This window comes from Aythya ferina (genome assembly GCF_964211825.1).
Source record: "Aythya ferina genome assembly, chromosome: 7".
Taxonomy (NCBI): Eukaryota; Metazoa; Chordata; class Aves; order Anseriformes; family Anatidae; genus Aythya; species Aythya ferina.
In genome coordinates this window covers 30,482,860-30,508,511 of record NC_140302.1, presented here as the reverse complement: position 1 = coordinate 30,508,511, position 25,652 = coordinate 30,482,860, and the positions used below count along the sequence as shown (strand labels likewise).

The 25,652-nt window shown below is 39.9% G+C and overlaps 1 protein-coding gene across 1 annotated transcript in view; it reads left to right on the top strand.

Moving 5' to 3' along the window:
- Positions 1–25,652, top strand: part of HSPA12A (heat shock protein family A (Hsp70) member 12A) — a 60,197-nt gene that overhangs the window by 21,224 nt on the left and 13,321 nt on the right. Inside the window, exons 4-6 of the mRNA XM_084525021.1 lie at positions 1,391–1,577; positions 2,495–2,599; positions 5,222–5,338. Coding sequence (XP_084381147.1) covers positions 1,391–1,577; positions 2,495–2,599; positions 5,222–5,338 — 409 coding nt within the window. The remainder of the gene's footprint in view (positions 1–1,390; positions 1,578–2,494; positions 2,600–5,221; positions 5,339–25,652) is intronic.

The following is a 25,652-nucleotide window of genomic DNA, read 5'->3' as shown; positions in this document are numbered from 1 at the left end:
CCAATCCTAAGAAGATCCCAATCCTAGCTGCTTATTACTTGGCCAAGTATTAACCTCTTAGATCGATACTTTTTTTTTTTTTTTCCAGCATTTGTCTGACTTGATCTGGAGGTCAATTAATTTTCAATTGGTTCAACTGTTTCTGAGAGTGAAATGGAAAAATAAATATTTTTTTGACATGATCTTCCCATGTCACGTAAACAAGAACCGGAGAACAAAGCAATCGTTTTGTACTTCAGAACAAGGGCTTTGGCAGGAGGACATTATGAAAATGTGTTTTGCTATCTTTAGAAAAAAAGCAATCAACATGTGGTTTAGTAATGAATGCACTTGCCCTTGTGATCTTAACTTGGTTCCTTTTTGAGCTGCATTATGATTATGGCTGATAGCATAAAGCAGATTTTCCACTGGTGCTTTTTAAAGAAAATCTTGTCTGGTAAATGTTTGTTTCCCATGCTGAAAGTATTTGTATATGGGGCGAGGGGAGCAGTAACATGAGTTTCTTGTTCTTCCATTCTGCTTTTTTTTGTGATGGAGAAGCCAGGAGAAAATCAGAATGCTCACAGCTCTGTGGTACAGGTTTTTATTGTATGACCTTTTTACTTCCCCACCCCCAAATTCCTGCTTCATTTAATGCAAAGTACGGAGGTTCTTCCCATGTTCGCTATCCTTGTTTATTTCCTTATCCAGTCTGTGAAACTAGCGTTGTGTTCCTTTCATTGTCATACCTTTGTACTTATCAGATCTTCCTCAAAATACCTTTGTACTTATCAGGTCTTCCCAAAAATGCCTTTGTGATCTTCATAAGATAGGATAGGTATAATCGCTGTTTTAATGGGTAGTAGTGAGGGAAAAATTTTGGTGCCTCTAATACATTTAGGGGTTGAGGGAGTCTATTTTAATTTTGACTGACATTTTTTTCTAAACTTTATACTACCATTTAGACATTTTAAAAACAAATTCCATCAACTTCAGGTGAGTAGAGAGAACAACAGTGAGAGCTCAACATCTGCAGATTTTTCCATATAGTGTTTATTGCATATATATGTTCAGTTTGAAAATGTAAGTATAACGCTGTTCCCTTCTTAGCTGTGTGGCTTACTCTAGGAAACCTGTATTCTTATCAAAGACATACTATAATTATATCCCTAAAAACTACAACTAACTGTAAAAAGTATTGAATTCTCAGAAACAAAACTTGCAGTCCTCTTTTACTGAATGTGAATAAAAACACTTGTTTTTGGTATTTTAAGGATTGAATTTAATATTAGTATATTTGAGGTGAAAACTGTGTGTGCAATCTGCTATCAGATTGTTTTCTAACAATATTATTTTTTTACTACTCTAAGTGTTAGTGTCATTTACTGAAGCTGTTTCTCTTGTTGGATAGACGATGGGAAGGTGGGGATCCAGGTGTATCCAACCAGAAGACACCAACTACTATCCTCTTAACACCAGAAAGAAAGTTTCATAGCTTTGGGTATGCAGCGAGAGATTTCTACCACGACTTGGATCCCAATGAGTCAAAGCACTGGTTGTATTTCGAGAAGTTTAAGATGAAGCTACATACCACAGGTGTAAGTAATAACTAATGCCCTTGGATAATTCTGCATTCGCTGCTCACATCACCTTCCTATGCAGAGTGCTAGATTTTGCCTTAAGATTGTGAACTGGATATGAAGGAGATCTATTTCTAAGTTTAGAGAGTGAATAAAGTAAATGAAACTATTCAGTTAACTTATTCCGATTCATTTTGCTTCTTGCTGTGTTTGGCAAGTGCATTTTGCCTGTATTCTCTCTAGATCTTAGAAGCTCAATATCTGCTTTGCTTAAATCTTTAAGGCCTAATTTTCTTGGGTGAAATTGATGGCCTTGTAGGGAGTCTGCAAAAGGTCAGTTTGTTCTGTAAAATTTATTCAAAGAGCAGAAATAGAATATAAAAGCCATAATGAACTCTTGTGCAAAGGAACAGATTTGTCCAGAGTTCTTTGTAGTAACTGCAAGTGGAAATCATATCGCTAATTTTACATTATTCTACTGATTATATTTAGGTCTTTCAACTAAACCATTGTAGAGTTTAGGGACTTGGCCAGTACTTTCTGTATTGAGGTATTTTCTGGTTTCATGTGTTCGTAGGAAGTCAAAAATATATGCTTTTAACTTTTAACTTGGATTAAATATCTTGCATATGCAGCTTTGTTGCAATTAATTACAGATATATTTTATTGTAATTACTTAATATTTTGCTCTGTATTGCTCTCTCTGCCTGCAGTTCTTTGTAGACATGGTAGGTGTTTAAAAACAAAATCTAAAATAAACACTAAATGTCATGCTCCAGGAAATTCAAGTGATGAGTTAGATCCTCTTCAGAACAGTTTTGTCACTTTTTCCTAGCCAGGTGGATAAAGAAATATTCCCTTTCCTCAAGCACTGGGAATTAATTTTATGTTTATCTTTTCCTCTGAATAACTTCCAGTTATTTTCTTTCATGTAGAACCTTACCATGGAGACAGACCTGACAGCTGCAAACGGCAAAAAAGTCAAAGCACTTGAGATATTTGCTTACGCCCTGCAATTCTTTAAGGAACAGGCATTAAAGGTAGAATAATGCTTCCTTATCTAGATTCTCTATATTTATAACCAGTATAAACGTGAACCTAACATTTCTAACCTTACTGAGCTTTGACCTCAGTGGTATTTGATGTAAACAAAGCAAGGCAGCTGTAGAAACTCTCGGCAGTCTGTGGACTCTGTGGAGCTCACAGTAGCCTGCCATGCTTTCCCCTTGCACAGGGGAAACATGATTCAATAATAGTAAGTGTATCACTGTGATGCGGTTCTGAATATTTTCTTACTGGGATAACTATTTTGTTTGCTTTCTTTCTCATGAAAAATGTTGATTCAAAAAGAAAACTTTAAAAGTGTAGGAGCTGAACTTCAGCATTTCACGCAGTCTGCATATTTAACTTGCCAAGAATTAAATTTTAGGCTGGATTCTGGCTTTGCCCCTTGCACTGCAGCCACTGGAACTATTCAGTGTTCTGTGTTCACTTGAGGTTCTCTCTCATGGTAAAGAGTCAGCACTGTGAAACACAACAGAGGGGGCACCTACCAATCTCTGCTGTCCCAATCTGACATCATCTTCAGTGACCACAGGGATGCTGGATGATCTGGGTTTACTTTGTTACAGAAAGATTATTAAGAGCTGATGTACAATTGGGTGACTCAAATCTCATTGTACGTTTGTACAGTGATGACTTACTGAGGTGTACAAACTGGCTAACACGGTGGAAACAGTGTAATTATGTTAGTGCAATGATCTGTGTAGGCTACTTGAATTGACAGAGCAACAGAGTATGTTAGCCTGTGTGGAATTTTGCATTAGTGCAGATCCATAGCATTTGTTATCCAACCATCTCGGGTACCTCTGCACAACACTTTATTCTGTTCCACGCAGCTAAATTGCATCGTGTGTGCCAAAGAGCCACAGGTGGTTTATGGCATTGTAGCCATGTGCTGACTCTTCGCAGGGGTGAATCTCATGTTACGCTGTGAAATGTCAGTTGGTTGCTCTCATCCTGAATGCAAATCTGTACAGAAAATCTAACAAGCATTAGGGAGAACCTAAAAGTAAGACAGACATTTGTTAGAGCTTTAATTTGTAAATCTATACCGTGTTCTGATGTACTGCCTCTATTTACACCATCTTTTTATTTTTAACTACTGTGTCTGTTTTTTGTAGGGTGAATGCATTTTGTTTTCTATTTCCAATTTGAAATGTTATAATGCTCATACCTTTTAATATTATTCTTGGGTCACAAGATTGTATTTATTTGTTCCTCTCTTGTGAAATACATGTCTCCACTAAGCAGTTTGTATATTTAAGGTCTCATGTAGACAGTCAGGTGAGAATTAAGTGCACATTAGTTTCAGATGCACCATTATATTGCCAACGTATAGCAGTTGCTAGGCCAAGCCATAATCAAGCAAGCCTTGTTGATGTAAAGCTAACCTACTTTTCTGAATGGGATTAATTTATTTGCTGCAAGATATCAATCTGTTCTTTATGGTTGCATAGGAATTACCGTATCATTACAACTCCAAATTCTTACTTGTCCAGGACTGTATGCGATGGATTCTTGCATTGAACGTTGAGTCACAGACTTGTACCTGTGCATTCATTGCTTGGGGAAATTCTTAGTGACTGTGGATGCTGTGCTGCCTGTTCTGGGCTGCATCCTTTTATGATGTTAAAAAACACCTCCCTGTGACTTGTGAGTGCATGCTGAAACTAATCAGACAAGCAGTGTGAATGTTCCTCTGGACTGTAATCTGTCCGTTCCTGGTGCCCTGTGTGGTATAAAGGTACTACTTTTCTACCGTGGATTTTTCAGCTGCAGCATAGCTAAGCAAACACAACACCTTGGCACGGCACACGCAGAAACATATTTTACATTCTAAAGGCCCGTTGTTCACCTTTATGAACCTTTCCCTGTTTGGATGGAGATTTAGATAGGACATATGGTAATGACATTTTACTTGGAACCTTTCCCAAAACATGTCAGTATATCACCTAATTTGCAAATGCAGTACAGACTTTCCTCTTTTTAAGGGGGGAAAAAAGGACAATAAAAGAACTAAACTACTCTTGAATGCTTGCTTAATGCAAAATTTTCAAGGAGCAACCAGTCCATTTTTTTAAGGCTTCAACTGTAATTTCCCCTTGTTAACTGAGATGTAAAAGTTTGATTTAAAGGTGAGTGATGTATAAAGAAGGCATTGAAAAATCCAGATTGTAAAACATAATGCTCAACAATACCTCAAATACTTTTCTGTTTATTAATCAAGATGTAAGCGTGAATTCTTCAGGCTAACAGCAAATCCCACATTATGACTTAAGAACGTATATAAACATTCCGTAATCAGCAGTACCTGAGCTGCTTTTGGAAAAACTGACTTTTCTACTTCATGTTAAGCAGTAACCTTTTCTATATGCCTCCTTAAGAAGGTGTCAACCCCAATCCTGGCTTTTGGCACGGTAAGGCATTCTTGACAGGTTGGCAGTAATTTAAATGTTTGGATTTATAGCATAGGTGTAGTAGCATAACAGGAAAAAAAAAAATCAAAAGAGAAAGTTTTTGTTACCGGAGCCAGCAGAAAATATTTCCTTATGAAGTTGCCACACATCATTTTGTATTCATATCTTTTTTCTTTTGTTTAGGAGCTCAGTGACCAAGCAGGCTCTGATTTTGAAAACACTGAAGTAAGATGGGTCATTACAGTGCCTGCTATTTGGAAGCAGCCTGCAAAGCAGTTTATGAGACAAGCTGCCTACAAGGTAAGGTTACAGGGTGAATGTAAAAATGCCCCCTTTAAAGCCCTAGATGATAAGGTAAATGATAAAATGGTATTTGGGACAATTAGAACTAGGATAAACTGTATAAAAGTAGTCTAGAAAAGAATCAGACTAGAAATGTTGAAAGAGAAGGTAACTCTAGGAAGTTGTAGCTTCAAGTCATGTGTGTTCACATTTTAAATGCTTTTTTCTTTTGATTTACTTCTATATATTGGTGTCCCTCACTGCACACTCTGGTGTTTTGGTCATCTTGTACACTGTATTCCTGCTGAATTCAGTGCACATGGAACAGATGCAGTTTTGAGACCCAAGGGAAAGCTAAATGAAAACAGTGGGCGCAGTTTTGTTTTGTTATTTTCTTTAGGTCATCACAGGCTTTTATAGTAAAAAAAATAAGGAAAAGTAGGGAAAGCACAGAGCATCCTCAGTGGGACTTTTTTTTTCTTGTTCCCATTTTCCCACAGTAGAAACGAACAGACTGCGAACCGGATAGTCTGAGTATAAAATTAAATTCAAATGTTATTTTCACCAGTAAGATGTTTATCTGCATTTAACCCTTTCCCCTCTCTAGCCCCCCCCAAATGTACACATTCCATGTTGCATGTCCTTTATTTCAAATTCACTTTGCGTCTGTGATATACTAGATGTACGCATTCTTCTTTTCATCAGGAGACTCATTTTGCATTTTGTTTTATTTATTTTTGGTCACAGACTTGCGTAACCCCTTGGCAGCAGATCTGTGATGCACAGTTTGTGAAATATCTACTAGTTCATGCGTAATTTGCAGAGTGCTCCTGGGAAGCACCCAGATTTTTCTAACTCTGTTTCTAACTATCTCTAATGTTGAGCAACATTTTTCTTAACAGTCTTTATTGTGGGATTGCTAATGCTAGTGCCAGAAGCAAAACACTCTTAAAGTTCTGATGGAAGGACACGGTTGTAGGTAAATCTGAAACACTAGAGACCCATTCATTATCTTTGTATATTGTTGTCTGCCTGCTGTCTGTGTGCATGTGTGCTCGTGAAACGGGATCTGTGACAGGAGCAGGGCAGGGCAAGGTAGATCTCTGGGCATCTCTCATTTGTGGCACAATGGAATGTTGTTGATTAGTGTCTGTGTCTGTGGTTTTGTCTGTGATTGTGTTCTTTTATCGGCAAGCTTGTTAAAAAGCAAGGACTGACAAGGCTTTTAACTCGGTGTGTGATCAATTGCAGGAAAACGTAAGCATTTAGGGAAATAACTGAATGTTTACTTGACACACACGGGTGATATTTAAAGCAATGGGGATGAAGACAGAAATGCAGAAGACAGAGTTCTGTGTTGCCATTCAGTCTTTCAGATTCCTATTGCTGGATCCAGCAGAAGTTTTAGCCCTTGGTGCTAGCTATCGAAACGTGCAAGCATCATGAAAAGCAGAGCTTGTGTTCATGGGAGTAATTGGAGCATTGAGAGAAGTATGAAAAGGCAGTGGTAGAGACTTTGTTGCTGGAAACACGCTCAGGTGCAACCACTAGTCTAAGCTGATAGGTAACTAGCGGGAAGTGAGTTGAGGTGTGGAAATTTGCTGAAGTAATCTGTGGCAAGTAACGTAGCTCCAACAGAATAAAAGTACTGATTATTTCAGTCTTTGGTTGACAATGTAAAGCCCAGCCTTTCTGGAATTATGAAAGGGTTGTCTAGTCAAATCTAAGTACTGCATGGAATTCCTAAAGTCAAGTGAAAAGCATTGTAGATGCTTTTCCAGCCTCCAATTTCAGTGCATCTCTGACATCTCCTCATCAATGTCTTGCTTTAACAAACCATTGCTAGCCTGGCACTGTTGATCTGTTGGAGGGCTCCCACGGCTCCCCCTTCCAGTTGCTGTGTGGCTTTGTCATTTGAATGAGTAATCTGGGTGTTCCCTTCAGCTCACAGTTCTTCCTCTGACCTCCCATCCAGCCTAGCAAAATCTTGCTAATTCTGTCTGCACAACAGCTTTTCTTGTCCATTCATACCGCTGAGCTTTCATCAAAGCTGTCACTGAGTTTGCATCTCTGTTATTGCAACATCATTTCCTTGGCTTTTGCGACTGTAATCTGGCCTATTTTGCATCCCTTCAGAATGCTGCTACCAAAGGGCTTTGTTGCTTCACATTTGATAGGGAATCAGCCTACATTTGCCTCCATCTGTGTCATCTCAGACATAAGCTGCATGTCCTGGACACAAGCATCTATAATGCTAACTCATTTTTCTCCTCTGGAACGTTCTCTGAAATGTCTTTTTTGTCACGCATACAAAAACTTGACCGTGGTTGACCTACTGAGATTTGTAAACTTCCTTATTGCTTCTTGCTGTTACCCTGCCTGCCCTACATGTATCTGTATTCATCTATTGTACTTTTCTTATTCTTAACTCTTTATTTTTACTTTCCATACTTGAGTTGTTACCTCTGAAACTGGTATTTGTTTATCCTCATTTGTCTTGCTCTCTGGGACCGCCCAAAGGACTACATTTGGTAGATTGTAGAGATCTGCATGTCTTTACAACTTACTTTGTAATTCAAAATTGCTGTCTTCCCAAATAACAGCCCACAGACATTTCTTGCTGTGCTACTATCCAGAGGGAGTTCTAAAGCTCTGTGACTCCTGCTGAGGTCTGCTCACATTGGGAGGGAGCTCTGTGGGCAGAGCTGAGGGTGCCATCTCTGTAGGATCCACTTTGGTTTAAAATTACTTTCCCAAAGGCACGTCTGCAGATATTAGGGTGTTCATCTGTGTTCATTACATCTTGAATAATGACTCTTAGGTTGCATCAGTCAGCTTTCCCATTTTCTCTACCCATGAAGTATAAGGCATCATAAACAGTGTTAATTTTTCTTATTTCTGTATCCTTTTTCTTCTGTTTCAAATTCTTTGCTTTGGTGTAGTTCTTTCAGAAGTGCTGTATTTACCAGTCTTAGAAGGAATCCCATTCTCATGAAGAACTCTCATCGTGAGTAATTAATTCAAATCGCTGAAGTGTTTTCTTGTTTTGGAGACTTTGGCAGCACAGTGCAGTCGGACAGCATGTGGGCAGATCCCATCCGGCTCACGTGGGTGGGACCTGCCCTTTTCTTGTTCTTGCAGAAGGAAAGGCAGCCAAACGCACCTACCTGCACTGGGCCTGAGGTTTAGGTGCCAACATGGAAAGAGGCTTTAGGCAATCTAAATGGTTTAGGCAAGCCCATGTACTGCTGATGAATTTGGCCTGGCACTTACAGCCTCATCAGAGTTGTGTATGAATGTGGACGCAAAACCAGGATCCCGCCTCTGTGTTATCTGAGGTCAAACTGACACAAGAAAATTCAGTGTTAGTTTTGTATTACTGGGGGAGGGGGAGAGGAGTGCCGACTTATGGGAAGATGGAACTGAAAGTATTCGGTACTGTTTTTGTAGAAACCCATTGAATGTTGGTAGATGTGAGTAGTTTGTTGTCTTAAGAGCACTTCGTTGTCTTAATGTATTGCTATAAGCAGCACTTTCAGTCTCTTTTTCAAATGAAATTCAGGCACTGTAGATTGTTTATCAGAGGAACACAAGATCCAATATTCTTCGCAGACCCTTTCTTTTTAGCAAAGGCATTCTTCCAGCTCGTGTTTCAATACAAATTCTTTGGTCACAGTAAGTGTGGAGCAGAATCTGGAGGCTGGAATTTCTTGAACATGCCAATAGAAATAAAGTTTTAAGGAAGAGTTTGGAGTTTGACAGGACTGTGTGAATGCAGAAGCTGTAAGGGTAGGAAAGTAAAACATGATATACGAAATGCATTCAGGACAGACCAAATGAAAGGGAAAGAGTGCTTTTTCGTAAGCTTGCCTCAAATACCTGTAACCTTACAAATATCAGTCAGCTGGTCTACTTAGAGATATTATAGTTGTTTTTTTTTCCTCTTAATATGAACTGTTGCTTTTGAAATGCAGTTCTAGAGCTCAGACGTAGATTTATATTCCAATTACAAAGAGCAAATAAAATATTTGCATGGTAAGCTTGTATAAATAAACAGACAGAAGTCTAAGTTATAGGATTAAGCACGTGAGCCTGGAATTCTAGGGATTTTCCTTGACTGGCTCTTACACTGAATATTTATTAATATTTTCACATTAGTTTCATCATGGAATGAGCATGATGAGAATTATTTAATACATTGTTTTCTGGGCTTACATTGCAGAGATCAGTACTAGTCTGCTCTGTAGGAGTGTTCAGAGAAAAATAAACACGTTTGGTAAAAGGATAACGTGATGACACATGAAACTCCTTGCCAATAAAAATGTGAAGTACTGTGGAATGTAGCATTTAAATAGCCATGTTGCCTTACAGAGCTTTGAATGAATTGTATCGTATCAAAAAGAGATGTTGCAGGGGGAAAAACAAACAAAACCCTCTCTCTCCAAAAACACCTGTCCCTCCATCTACAAAGCAAGATTTTATGATGGGGAATGGGAACAGTGAGCAATATGGAGAATACTGCAACGCCTTTTTCCTGTAAATAAATAGTACAGCCTCACTTGGATAGTGTGCGTATGACTGATGTTGCTTCAAAAGGATATTGCTGAACAAGAATAGATTGAGAACAATAAATGTGACAGCACACCTGGAAAGCTTGTGTGAGAACTGAGAAACCAGTTATAGAAAAGACCGCTGCTATTAAGCTTAAAAAGGAAACGTGCTAGATGTTATCCAGAAACATCTTATGTTGTAATCTCCAATCAGTGTTCTCTGTAACATTCATTTGTTTCTGTACACAACTTCTAACTTTTATTTTTTTTGGTAAAAACAGCAGGAAACCCAGTGCTATTAAAGGCAACGTTTTTTCCTCTAAGTGATGAGAATGTAGAAGTCACTGTCAGGAATGAAAAGAGGTTGGGTGCTGAACACTTCTCCAAGAACTGATAGTTAAAGGACTGTGAAGGATATCCCAGCCTGTCACAACATTTTATGCAAAGGGTGAAAGTCCTCAAATGTTAGAATTTAACCAACATCCAAATGTCTTTGATAAGCCTTAATGCAGAAAACAGTTTTTAGATTGTCCTGTGAAATGTCACTTCTGGATATTTGGAATATTTCCAAGGTGATGTTTTGGGCTAAACTTCAGTGTGACCCAGTGTTCCTGTATACTGAAGCTTACCATTTATTCTTATCTACAGTATTATTTTTTTGAAAAAGGGATGTTTTAGATTCTATCTGTCTTGAAATCAGTTAGGAGGAGCAAGTAAGCCATGTCTTCCAGATGAAATGAGACTGGCTTAGAAGGGCTCACTTGGAGCTACCTACATGGGCTCTGTGTTTTGTAAATCTCTGCAGACTGTAATAAAAATAGCAAGCTTTTTTTTTTTTTTTTTTCTTTTCCCTCCTCTGTTGTCTCAGATGTGCATATTTGTTCTGTCATCAAATGTTTCTAACAGAAATGAAGCTACCTTTTGGAAGGCATTGATTTTTCTTTCATTTTAGAGGGGGGAGAGAAGAAAGATGTTAAAATACTTATGGCCCTCCTAGCTTGTATTGCCGTGTGTGCTGTCCTCTGAAAGGGACTTTCTGAGAGGCAGGAAGCTGCAGACAATGGAGATGTCAGGACAAATACAGACACTTCCCATGGAGTCCAGTTGCATTTAATGAGAGCTGTAACGGTGTAAAGTAATAATATAACTGAGGAATGAGTGGTGTTAATTAAAGGACAGTAAAATGCATTAGTGGTATCTCTGCTGTCACTTAGTGCAGTTCTGCTTATCCAGTGGTGCGAGATGTGCTGTGCTTTGAGAAACCTCTGATAATGTTGACCTAGAAGCAGCAGCTGCACCAAGCTGCCCTGTCAGGATTTTTGTACGAACAGCAAGAAAAATGAGTTTAGGTCCCATTTCCACCATATATGGAGATGGTAGTGGGAGCAACGGCCCCGTGCCGGGCTATTTACGGATTCCTGAAGTAGCACCGGGCTCCTTGCCAGCATCTGCTACCTAAACCGCCCCTCAGTGCAATGGAGAGAAGCAGCCTGCCTTGTAGGCCCGACCTACAGACACCAGTGAGTGATGCTGAGGGAAAAACCTGGTGACCCAAAGGTGCTTTAAAATGTAGGCTGTGAGCTTGGATGTGCTCCCACAGTTCGGTCATTTCCCCTCTTCATTTGATCTAAAAAGACAGCTAGAGGGACTTAACCTGTTTAGTGTCTGTGAAGCAACATGAAATTAAGCTAAGCTTCTTTAAGCATTGTGTTTTTTGGGATGTAAAGCTTTTGCATCCGAAGTTTGTTTCCGTGTCTAGGGACAGAATATATTTTTGTAGTTTATCCTTGCTATAAACTGCATGAAAAGCCAATGGTGTACAGGTATAAGTAGCACCGGGAAGCTGGCGAGTTCTTTAAAACAGCATTTAGTGGAGGCAGAAGTGTGCTAATGTATCAAAAGTCCTGAGTCCTTCTAGCTTCTGAAGTTCTCTGGAGCCTATGATTTCATTTTTGCGGTATTAAGATCTCCTTAATCATACGGATTAAAATGTTTATGAAGGGTTATGTTTGGAAGGATTCTGCATCTTGTAGCTATGATTAATCAAGGAGTGCAAATCTACACAGTGGGAGCTCAGCACAGTGGGAAATGTGTACTAATTGATCTCAGTTTACACATTTTAATTACCCAGCCAGGTCCACATGAAGGCACAGGCAGTTGACAAAACCATCTGCTAATCCAGTTCTGTAAATTTTTTCTTTGCCACTTCTGAGTCACAAGTTGGAATTTTTGCAGGTTTTCTTTTTATTTTGCTAAGCAAGTAAAATAGGAGGTTTTCCTAGCACTCTGGGTCCAAGTGGGTAGATGGATCTGTGCCTGCCACATGAAGTTGTATCTTTCTTGAGATACATAACATGCAGACCCTCTCCTCTAGCAGTTGTCCCTATGAGGTAGAATCTCCTCAGCTGTGTGAAGAAAGGTCAATGTTACAGCAGGGGAACATGTTTCTCAGGATCTTACAAATTTTCTGGAAGGACACTGAAACTGATGGAAATAGTGGGAAACCAGAGTCTCTCCTCCATCTGCAGGAAAGGCTGTCCTAGATGGGAGTTTCCAGTCAAAAGGCTTTAAGTTACAATCAGCAGGTTAGTAGGGGAGTGCTCGAAGTCTGCAAATAAATGTAAATCAGTGCGGACTTGGTCTAAAATAAATGGGTAGGATTATTTATACTAAGTTCATAGAAAAGACAGTGAAGGAGGATAAGTGATCGGTCTAAAAGACATCTTCGGTGCCAGTATTGCACTACAAGACAGAGAAAAGAAATAGAAGCTGAATGTGGAAACTGTGGTGAAAAATACTAAGGTAATATCGTAAAGCCCAAGGTAAATAAGATGCCACTACAGAAAGCTATAGTTAGCATAGAATTTCTTGGCAAAACTGCTCTCAGTGAGGGCCATTTGTGTCTCTTTAATAAAATCAGCCTGAGCCATAAAGACCTAAAAATAGGTTATTTTGAGCAAGGGAGACAGACGACATAAAACACTACAAAGATACTTAAGCAGGAGGAGTTGGGTTTCCCTGTTGTGGTAACCAATGCATGCCTGCGGTACAAAAAGCGTTTCTGCAATAACATAACATGAAAATTTGAAAAGCTTATGAGAATTTAATGACTCCATTTTTCTAATGCATGCTAGTCATAAAACTTGCAACTAATGTTCTCTGCACCTTGGGGAATACAATGTAGTGCAGCAAAAAAATCTTGATGATGCCACTTGGAGGTGTGCTTTCATTTATGGCATAAATAAATGTGGTCTTTGCAACAATCATTTGGGGGCAGGCTGCAGCATCACCCTGGTGGACGTATGGACGTATGGACATGGTGCCACTGTGGTCCCATGTACCTTTGTGCAGCCCCCACCTCAGCAAGTTGTTGTTCAGTGCTGTGTGGGTCACCTGCAGTAACAACAATTTGGATTTATTTGTTGGCCTGATACCAGTGAAAATTTTGGAGGAATGGAAGGGCAAGGGCACAACATCAGAGAGGTTGTGTAGCCTGCTGTGTAAAGAAATATATGGCTGGTTTCAGAGGCTTGCTGTCATTCCTTACTTTGGAAGAAAACCAGGATTCTTCCATGTAGAAAATTGTGTCTGCTGCCTAGGATTACATAGATTACGTGCTGGTGCTGAGGTTAGTATAAATATCTGAGTTTAAATCTGCTAAAATATCGCTTCACAGACACTTTAGAGGTAGATTTATGTGCAGATTGGAATCTTACCCTAAATTCAGGTATAGAACAGGCCTAGACTTCTGAAACCAAATGTGATTTACTTCCTCAAAGCCTGCCCATTCATTTCCAAACCACTGCACTTGGACATCTGCTCTTGGATTCATCTGGCCCACTTAAAACCCCTGAGTGTCCTTTCTCTGCAAACTACTGAGCTCCTTCCTAGAAAAGTGAAGTGTAATTACAGGAGGACGTTTTTGGATTTAAGATAGCAAAAGAAGTAATCCTGTCATCATGTCATAAAGAAAAGGTAGTATTTCTCCAACTTTATTTCTGTCTGGGAAGTAGCTGCTTCTAGAAATTCATTTTCAGTGGGCATTTCTAAGGGCAGTGAAGAACAGATCCCGTTGCTGTGAATGTGCATGCCCTCACTTTCTGCCTTAATAAGGACAGCGCAATCTTTTTAATTGGGAGAGATTCAGGGCAATTGACTCTGCAGTCTGCCATGGAGTACAAACTGGCACCTGAATTTTCACATTGCTACTCCCAGCAGTTGGTAAAAGGCAGCCAGAATATTTCCTCTGTACCCACTGAAGGTGTTGTACCTCCTTCTAGTGAAGCAGATTCCAGTGCAATGGAAGAAAAGGAAAGCAGGAGGCTTATGACAGGGGTACATGCTTTGTGGCTGCATCAAAAAGCATTAAGAATAGCATGTCTGAAGTTTTGAGTGCGCTTATGTGCTGCTGGGAGGTGTGGCAGCCATCTCTGCACAATCTATTGAAAATAGATGTGAGCTTTCAGAGAGCAATCACGCTTCCAGTGACTGGCTGGTGCAGATCTGAGCCCAAGCTCATGAGTTTGCTGGAGTAGGTGCATGTTAGAAGAGTCGAGCTTTGTTGCATTTGTTGTGGAATGACTGAATTGGAGGTGGTGAAGAGCAAGGGCAGAGCAAGGGTAGAGCAAGTAGTACCTTTATCGTATATACCTAGATGTAAACATAAATTCTGCAGGGCCTTAGAACTGCTTCATCTCCTTCAGTCTTTTTAGCCCCACAGGGTCTGAAAGTTTCTTAGAGTTTCTTGTTGAGAGTCCGTCTGCAAACTTGTGTAAAAGTTCGTGACTCTCCACCTTCCCTTGTTCCTCATTTGTGTTCTCTGGGCTTGTTGCAGATTTGGCTCTGAGTAAACATGCTGCAGCAGCATAGTCACCTCCTCACCTCCTAAAGCTGTAGGGGAATCATACAGGCTTTGGAGGATTTTTCAGGAGATAAAGCTGTGGGGAAAGAGAGGAGTCAAAGACTGAGGGGGTAAAACAGCGGCAGTTTCTCTTGGCCCTCTTCCCAGACCCTCCCACAGGTGCAATATACACACTTCTCTCTGCTTTTATCTCTTTGATTTCCATCTCTCACCTTTGCCAGAGCAGAACACTGAGACCTAAGGACTAGTCTCCTGTAAAATCTCTTGAAATCTGTGAAATTTCTTCCTTGGAGAAGGCTTGTATTATATCCTATATTTAGTGCATTTTATTGTTTTATAAGTGAAAAAAGGGAAATAATTATGCAAAGTTCCGAAGGCCTGATAAGTAAGGGTTTTGACAGTGGAATCTAACAGTGCTTACAGGCCCAAAGAATTCCAAGTTCAGTTTGCAAATGTAATAAACTGTAAAAGTAAGATATATGATATAAAGTATAGGTAAGGCATCCACAGGTAAGGCATCCAGACAAGTTCTACTCATGGCCAGGTAACAAAAACCCCAAGCAAGATAAATCGAGGCAGTCTGACCATGCTTAGCAAAGGCATCTATCAGAGTAAAACAGCCTAGCCATCTGTAGCAAATTGCTGCATCTGATCAGTGACCACAGAAATTCAGAAGTTCTGACTGTAGCCAATACTACCTCACAAAATTCATTATTCAAAGAGCATGCTGAAAGTAAAAGTCACGCTTCATTACAGTTCCAGGTGCCACATTTATCTTCTTGCTTTTCAGAGTGAGATAATGCCATGGTTTCTGAACAGCTGGTATGAGGGACCAGCATTACAGGCTGTACTTTACTTCCTACCATAGGATTAGCTTTATTAATAATTTAGTAAACAGAAATGAAATATCAGATGGATTCTGCTTTGGTCCAAAACAGCTTGCTAAGTAGCATGATCTGGTGTGTGTATGATGGATAGCCAGCCTTGATGTTTTAGAGTCCCAGCACCTGCCATTCCAACAAATTCAGTAATAGCTCCGTTCTAAACCTGTGCTTGAATATTGAGCTGGATACTCAGAAATTGATATATTTACTTTAGTGGATTGTTTCACCAAATTTTGCCTGAATTATTTGTAAAATGCTATATGGGAAGCTTCTGTGATTCTGTGAAGCGATTATATATATATATATATATATATATATATAAATATATAAATATATATGAATACAATACAAATCTTGAAGCTCAATTGTTTTCTTATGCTTTTAAGAACAAGACCATATGTCCTCTACAACAAAATATAAGAAAATGAATTAATTAGAAATTGAATTTCCCTCCCTGACAAGACTCTGGACTGAGGTAGAATTTTGGGGGGTTAAATTGTATTAGTCTTTTAAACTCAACTTCTGCATTCTCAATGCATTGAATTGATAGTTTTCTCTGTATTAAATCATTTTTTAAAATGGTCTTAAAATGGCTGTGGTTTAAGGCTTCAGGACCTCTTAGGACAGCTGTGTTTTTTATGTTTTCAGACATAAAAAGTGCAGCCTTCATATAAAAAAAGCATAGTGCAAGGAATGTTTCCTTTTGATCCCAGGAGACTCTCTAATTGCAAAGATGACTGAACTTCGTACAGAACTCTGTGAGGTCCTGAATAATTGTGGGCTTGTTACAGTGAGTCTGATTCTGCTGTCGTACTGTCAGATCCAGAAGGCTTTCACTCAGGCATACGGGCAGGGGTTTGATGCAGCATTCACAAAGACAAGAAGTGAAAAAGGGTGTAGGTCTTTGGGAAACACTCAGACCAGCAGTGTTGGTCTTTCTCAGTGCATAATATCTGCACCATTTTGGAATCATAGAAGCATTCATTGGAAGTGTTTGGAGATCATCTAGTCTGACTTTCACTTGAAGCAGGGATACTGCCAACAGCAGGTCAGCAGTTGCTTTGTTTAGGCAAGTTTTAGAAAATCTCCTCGGACATAGATGCCTCTCTGGGCAACTGTTCCAACGTGGCATCACCTTCGTAGTGAAAAGGGCTTTTTGGAATACGCAGTTAGAACTTTGCAAGTTGCACTATATTGCTGTTGAGAAAAGTTTTGTTAGGCTATCTCTAAATGCCCTTCAAACAGTTGCAGGCAGCTATTAGGCTGCTCCTTGACCTCCTCTTCACCAGACTAAACAAACCCAGCTCCTAAAGTCTCTCTTTACAGAACGTGTTCTCTTAGGAGCCCTCTTTGAACCCTCTCCAGCTTCTCCACGTTTCTCTTGAACTGATGGGTCCAAAAGTGCTCATTTTACAACCTTTACAGAGTTCATTCTGTAGTCATTACTCATGGAAATTAGTAATTGTGAATACGTGCTTCATTGTTATTTCTCAGTTTGTTTTAATTGAGGGCTGTAAGTGATTCCAGTGGTTTCTTTGGCATTGAGAACAACAATAATAGTTCACACAGTGATTATATATTTTCATCTCAACTTTTTGAAGTTGGTTATCCAAGAGTGTCTTCCATCACAAACCTAAGTAATCAGAAATAAACACTAATCTAAGCCTCTTATCCCTTCAACAAACATACCCATGCACAAGCTTGTTAATTTATATCATTTGGCAATGTTCACCAAACCCATTATAAGTGTTAAACCTGTTTTAAGTGTGCAAGTGTGAGGTACCTTATCTGCCCTGATTTCCAGCAGGATAGAGGATTTCACTGTAAAAATTCCTTCACAGGAGTTCACAGCTTGTGAGTTCTACCCTTGAAGTGAAGGCTGTAGGAAGGCTGTGAATTTTCTGTGGATTAGCTGCTGTGCAAGAGCTTCTTGTATAGGCGGGCACTAGGAAGGCATAAAGCACTGAGAAGCCTACGCTTTGGTATTTTAAAAGCAAGGGAAATTTGTATAAATATATAGTAACAGTTTCTGCTTCATCGAGGCAGAAAGGAAGAGAGGTCTCAGTAGAATCCCAAAATCCAAAGGACCATTTAAAGGCCAAATTACACAGGTTTGTCTTTTTGTGTCTTTCATATTACTTACTCACTTATGCTAGTGCAAAGTGAATAAATGAAAACTATTCCAGGAGTCTCTTAATTTATAGTTTTGTGCCCCCTCCATTGAACTGATTGGCTTTTAGGTTTGTCATCTGTCATAATTTGTACTTCTTTTTTTCTGCAAAGTGAAGTTTCTAATATTTTCACCATAACCTGAGATTTCACTTATGCTCTCTCAAGCAGTTTTCTCACCAAGAGATTAATATCTCTGTCCTGGCACTTAACTATGCAGATGGGGAAGCCGACTCAGAAAGAATTCTGTAGCGTGATAATTATTCATTATATTTTCACTTGTGAACTGTAAAATATTATCAGTGGCACCAGATTAGACTAGGACAAAGGACAGCCTGTTCTACAAACCTAGTTTTAGGTCAACAGACAGTAGAGTGAAAATATATGCATTTTTGTACATACATATGCATGTATAGCAAATGACGTTGAAGTGAAAGCAAAAAGGTCTTGGTTCTGTAAAGCATCAACTGTCTCTGACATTGTAAATATCAGATCTTTGTAGGATCAACCACCACCAGTGTCGACAGTATTTAAAAAAGAGAGAGGAAAAAAGAAGTTGTTTCTCAGTTTTCATCTAGGCTCTTAAATCCTGAGGATGAACTTTCCAAGGGAGCGGAGCCCCCAGCAGCTCTTCCTCCTTCCTTTGGAAAACTCAGTCTCTTCACTCTGCTGCGGTCCCTAAGAGGAATCTGGGTGCATTTGAACATCCTCTTTCCTCTGTTGAGCAATTTTAAGAATCTGTCTTTGAGCAGATAAGTTGTCTGAGCTACTAGGGCTGCATGTCCTTGCTCTGCTGTGTTTATTCACAAGTTACTTATTGTCCTGCTGTATTCTCATTGTTCTGAAGACTAACAGCAGAGCACTGGTGTATGTGATGGTGTAGGGACTTTCACACCCTTTTTTGGTGAAGGCTTATTATGTATAAAGGCTAAAGATCCAGCAAAATTGGATGAACTGTGCTTTTGACACAACTTAGTGACATCCCCTAACCTACTGCCTGCTGACCCAGCTCCCCCGTACAAGCCTCTCAGCGATAAAGCTGAGACTCTTTTCCAGTGTTGTTCATCTTCTGTCCTGGCATGCTCTGCCTGTGTAATTAGATCTCAGTCATTTATTTGTGACATCCCAGTTTGATGCTACAGAACTGAAAAAAGTGTTAGCTGGTGAAAAAGGAGGAGGATTAGAGAAGAGCTCACTTACTGAGGCACTAAGTGGCTGGTTTTATCATGAACCTGTTAACACAATGAACTGATTAGTTTAAACAGTGTAAATTTCACAGGGCTCTTAATTTCCAACTGCTGTTTTGCGTTGCCTAGATTCAGTCACACAGTACTTTCTGCATGCAGGCTGCATGATGCTTAACTTGCAGTCATGGCTTTCCTATTGTTACTAATTATAATAAATATCTTGCAAACTACAAAAATGTTGATGCTAATTCACAGCTTCTGTTTTTCTGGCTGAATGATGTTGTCCTGCAGGGCTTCATTGCCTAATGAACCACATTATCTTTACAGAGTTATTTCATGGGATCCAACTTCTAAAATTTGTCTCTAAGGCCTACAACTATGGCTTTAGTGATATAATGGGTTGGAAATATTCTTTCTTCCACCCAGAAGAATTGATTGTTACACTCATCTAGTCTACAGGGCTGCTTCAAAAGTGATTAGAATAAAGTACGTGGTGGAAGGCTGAAAGCTGAACAAGGACCCAAGGCTGGGGTAGCACGAGCTTCTGAAATCAGTGTCAGCACTGAAGGCATACCTCCATGGAGCTGGGATGTACCTGTCCCTGCAGCTTTTGTACATGCTAGCTGGCACATGAAGAAATAAATGTTTGCTCTGTATTGGGTTTATGTGGCAAGGCTTTGGTATCAGGGGGCTGCAGGGGTGGCCACAGTGAGCAGAGCCCAGCAGCTGCCCCGGGTCAGAGCAGAGCCAGCTCCAGCTGCTCCAAAAGGGACCTACCACTGGCCAGAGCCAAGCTATGAGCAAGCCATGCAGACTCTTAACCATTTCTCTTTTAAAGTTTGAGCCTTTTTTCACAGGCTTTGCTGAGGTTAATACACGTTTGCACCGCTTTTTGCCATAATGATGCTTCTGATTTTATATTACCTATGGACACATTTCAACCATTTGAGGCTTTTCTGCATATGTTCACCATTCTGGCTCAAGAACCATGCAAATCTAGTCCTGTATGTGTGCAGTAAAATGCATCCTTTCTTTCTATTTTTATCATTTCATACTTCCATCTCCCCCACCTCCCATGCTGCAGAACATAATCAAGGCAGTGCTGTGCATTTCAGAGATGAACAAGTTAAGACTCTTCTGGTGAAAACTAGCATGGATCCACTTTGGGACCTGTAATTTGGTCATGATGTTTTTTCCAATGTACCTATAGTTGTTAAAATGCCATAGATATATTCCAGGCTGAGCAGCTTGGTGCTTTGAAAGACAGGTAGTTTGGTCAGAGTGGGGACTCCAGCTCTGAAGACAGTGGTACTGGTGGGATTCTAGAAATGTGTATTCAGCTGTCTGTGTCTAGAAAAGCTCAAAACCCAAGTTTTTGGATAATGTTTAAGGTCTTGCTTAGAATTTGGGGTCATGCATTCTTGTCCATCCAGTGTCAGATCTGCAAGAGTAGCAGCCTCGGATCTGACCCCAGCTTCAGAGGGGTTTGACAGCTGTGCTGTAAACCTCCATACAGATCAGGGACCAAAAAGTCTACTTTTTGTTTAGCTTAACTCAGATACATCCCTTTTAGATGAAGAAAAAATTCTGGGAAGTCAGCAGAAGACAGTGCAGGATGTTTATCACTGCTGTTGTGCTCTGTGCTTTTGTTCTGCACGTTTGGCCCTTTCTGATGCTCTGGTTCCCCAGGCAGGCTGGGTCCGTGCAGCCGTGCTGTGAGTGCATGGGCCTACCTGTGCTACCACACAAACTCGACGGAAGGGTAGAAGCTTCAGAAATGATTGAAAGTGGGCTGGTGTGTACAGAAAAGCAAGCTTATACGCTGTCTGACAATGGAAAAGGCACAGTGTGAGCTGAGAGCCTCTCAGCCCTCTCATCAGTCAGCAGTGACATTTCAGAAGTTTTAGTATTCAGAGTTTGGCTCTAAAGCTTTATGAGTAAAGAGGAAATGGATACACATGAGAGAGAGGGAGAGAGGATTTCCAGGCAGGTGAATCTCAAGGCAATAAAGATGAATACAAAATGGATGGGACTGACTCCAGTTAACATATTATTCTATTAATAAATCAGCATCTTAAACTCAACAGATGGAGTACTATTTTCTGTACGCAGTGTTTTTTTTTTTTTTTTTTTTTGTTTTGTTTTGTTTTCCCCACTGATTAGGATGTTAGTGTCAGTTCTTTTAAGAACTCTTATGTAAGGTATATTCTTTTTGTTACGGATCATAATGGTCGGATATTCTTTTTTTTTCCTTGTTTGCCTGTAAAAGGATGCCTAATGTATCTAATGTAAAAGGATGTCTAATATATTCCTTTGAGGGGAAAAAAAATCTTCACTTTATAACCTAACTAAGAATCTAACTAACTAATTTTCAGTAGTGTGAAAGAGAAGTAATAGTACATGTGCTGTGTACCTTGTCTGTGACCGTGTATTTGTGGATGCCCTATCTCTGGGAGTGTTGAAGGCCAGGCTGGATGGGGCTTTGAGCACCCAGGTCTGGTGGGAGGTGTCCCTGCCATGGCAGGGGGGTTGCAGTGGTCAGTGAGGTCCCTTCCAACCCAAACCATTCTGTGATTCATTCTGAGATGTTTCCTTACATACTCATTCTATGGTCACCTCTGCGTAAGTGTAGCCTAATAGAGTGCAGTGAACAGCAGCCTTCTGCTAGGCAGTGTTAGAAAATATTAAACACTAAATGTTGATGCTTCTGATTATGGTGGCTTTCAGAGCTTTTCATTTAGCCCTACCTCATGGCTTTCATTGCACCTTTTAAAAAGGCTCAAACTACGTGGAATATTCTACTATCACACTGCCTTTAAGGCCACACGAATTACAGTATTTACGAAAATAAAAAATGATGAATTGCTGTTTTTCATTGGGCATCATGGCATACAGGGCTGGGTTTTAGAAATACCATCTTTTAATCTGTAGTAATGATAATTCTGCACACTGAATGTATGTAATTTTGCTCTCTGGAAATGTTCAGACTGCTATACTGAGTCACAGTCCAGACCTCAGTATTTGCTAATTTGAGCTAGGCTAACACTTGGCACCCTGCTCTACGCAGAGAATCAAGAATGTCTCTGTGGTCAGCTATGGCTCTCGTGCAGTGACACATCTCTGGCAGCAGTAGCAGAGCTAGCGTGCCAAGTTAGGAATTCACCTGTGTCTGGATGGCAGAGTTGTGCATGCCCCAGTACTTGAGGCTTTGAAGCATTCTGAGGTTTGCTGGCGATGATGCATCTTGGCAAATGAACAGCAGTGCACTAGCACCAGCTCAGAGACCTGTTTATGCCAGAGTAAGTAAAAGTCTGGAAGTCCCTCTGTCCAAGTATGAAATCCTAGTGCTCAGACAGAGAGCTTGGGGCACCATTTCTTTTTATCTTCTTCTTTGCTTCTTGCAGATGTATATAAATTGCAGCAACCTTCTGGAAAAATTTTTAAGAACTTTCTGATGCTAACAGGATTTTTGTATTTCCATGGTGGGTTTCTCACTTTGGCTGTTTTTGGGAAAACTGCTGTCAGCTTCCTTCATGTTTCATAAGTGATGGTTGGGTTTATACTGCTAGCGAGGGAGAAGATTTCCTTATCAGAGTACAGGCAGGACGTGGGTCTGTTACAGAGCCTACAGAAAGCTGCCATAGGCAAAAGCTTTGTAATACATCAGTCCCACTGCCAGAATAATCTGTGTAATGTTAAATCCTGAGATATTGCTTAGATCTATCCTGATCAAGCCTGTTAACTTATAAATCTGCTCTTACTTGCAGCAGAACTTGGACAGCAGTGGGCATGGGCATGCAGTGAGGCAGGTGGAAAGGAACAAAAGGAAAAGATAGGAAATTCCCAAACTTTTACAGTTAAGATTTGTAGTGAATGCATCACCATTTCTTTGTGTTGACTGCCTGCTGTTTTCAGTGCTCTTTCTCTGCACAGTTTTCCTCCCATCCCTTTCCCCTCAGCTGTAGCGATGAGACAGATACAGCCTCATATGCCTTCATCTTCTTGGTGCTTGTATTCAAGTGGTTGCATTTCTCCATTCCTCCCTAGCAGTGTGTGTGTGTGTGCACATTTCTTTCTCATCTCTCCTTCCCCCATTCTGTGCTCTGTGTGTATGTATGTGTATATATATATATATATATATATATATATATACAGTGATGTGCTATCTCTGCTGATGTATGTAGAAAAACCACATATACAATGTATTTTATAACATCAGAATTGGTCTCTCTATATGTGGGTATGCATATTTATTTACATATAACAATATGTATGCAGGATGCCTAGTACCCTGCACTGTACACAAATCTTGGTATGGTCTTTTTTTGAGTGGAAATAGCGCATTCTTCACTTCTACCTGGCCCATCAGACTCTGTAAGGAAAGCTTTTTAACTACAACAAAAAATGGCTTCATGAAATTCTATTAGGATCACCTGTGCTTTGAACCGTTAAAAACTGTCATTTCTGTTGAATGTTTTCCTCGGGAGATACTTGGAATATGTTAAAATAATATCTAGACAAAAAAAGTAGCAAGAATAGCATCTGCTGTACTTGGAGGACTGAGAACATGGATCTGAGTCCAAGCTGCAGGTCACTGCCTTCCCCTACTGACGTGCAGGCTGCAATGTGAAAAGTTCATGGTGCAGACTACTGCTGAAGGAGGGGAGGAAGCAAATGTTATCATTAATAGTTAACTGTTTTCTTTTAGCAGAACCAGTCTTAGAAATATATAACAAAATCCCCCATAGAAAAGGCTTCACATTTAATATAATTACTTCTTAGTTAGGAAACACCAGTGCATTTCTGATGTGTGCAACTCAGTTCTTGTCACCTCTGCAAATGCTTTATGATGCAGCCTTTGGATTTTAATACCCCTAGCAACAAACTATTTTTTTTCCTTACAATGTGGTTATCTCTCTTACTGCACATTAGACACAAGACTAAAAATTGCTTTGTCTGTGCTACTAATCTATGGCCAGTACACAGAGTACACTGAGCATGCTGATTTCATCCACGTTGCTGGCTATTAAAAAACACTTGCTGCTGAGATTCAGAGCTCTCACAGGACATGGTAATTGGTTTTATATATGTGAAAACTGCAGGAGGGAAGCAAAGAACTATTTGTTCTCCATGCCCATGTTGGATAAGGCAAGAACTGCTGGCCTTAAAATTGCAGCAAGAAAGATTCAGATGAGACTTCTGGCAAAACTTTCCAAAGGCAAGAGCAGTGAAGGACTGGGGTAGTTCGTGTGAGCAGACTGCACATTCTTGGAAGTTTTTAACAGCTTAGATAAACATCTGTCAGGAATGACCCAGAATTGATTCGTATCTTGAGTGGTGCCCCTTCCAGTGCTACAGATTGAAGTTTTTTGCTTAGAGGAGCTCATCTGGAGATAACTGATGTTGAAGTGAGCTGGCATGTAGCCAGCCCTGCTTGTGCCTAGTACATCTGGACTGCTTGGAGGAAAGCTTGGGCTTGTAGCAAGGCACAATCCAAGAGCTTAATCTTCATCTGCAGTACATCTCCAGAGCTTTACCTATAAGCCTGTGCCTGCAAACATGCTTGCATTCAAGTGGTGTGATGGCAGGGGAGTCTGGCTTGGACCTCTGCTTGACTATTAGCCTTTTTATATTTGTTAGGATTACTCTGGCTGCTGTAAACCTGCATTTTCCAAATTTTGAGAGTTTGGTTGCAAGTGTTCTTTTCAATATAGTATTTTTTTTCAATATGTTTTGCCACATAGATATCAAGGCTTGATACTCTATTGTATTTGCACAGTATTTTCCTTCCTAGGCAGTTCCATTAATTTCAGCTTTTGCTGTTGACTACAGTGGATGTAACCAAAGCACAAGGTTTTGCCTAGCAGCAATAAAGAGTGTAAAGTGACCATAATCCCAGTCACAGAGTGTGCTTTTAAAATCATGAGCACACATTGTTATAACCCTTACTGTCTTATTTTTGAATTCATTCGTTGTAGTTTTTTCTCTTTTGTTATCAACGAGGAAGATGCTTTCTATAAAAATGCATCTCTCTTAGTATTGGAATGGAAAGGGAAAAAAGTGTCAGTAAGTACATGTGAAGAACAATTTTATGTCTACAAGTTTTACCTCAGTGCTGCTTTTTGACCAAGCTTTACTCTGAGTTTCTAGCTGCAGGTATAAACCGACCAGCAATTAGCAGAGCCCCCAGTGTAGGTGTACAAAGGAAACGGAAGTCCAGTCCAAGCTAACAGACTTCCCATGTGATCCTGCCTTCTTTGGAGATGTTCTGAAGTAACCATAGTGCATGTGTATAAGTTGAAATGAAGGTTTGCTGGAAAACTGACGATGGAATCAGAAAAATACTTATACGTGTATTTGTTTGCTAGCATGCTGTAGTAATCAGGCATTTAACTGAAAAACAACAGCATCCAAAGCAAAAGTTGGGCAGAAAGAGTTGAAAGATACGATAATCTTTTAACAGAAAATCATATGAAGTGCAGGAGAAAAGAAATGAAAATACAATTCTGCCAACTGCTTTTTGCTGCTATTCTCTAAGCACAGCTCTGGGAGTGATGTGGTTATGTGAGAAGCTGTGGCTTCTTGGAAAATCTTTGTCTGAAGACTGAAAATCCAGAAAGCAAACAGAAAGGGTGGCAAACATAAGTTAAGAGTGCTTTTAGGCTTCTTCTCATTAGTTTT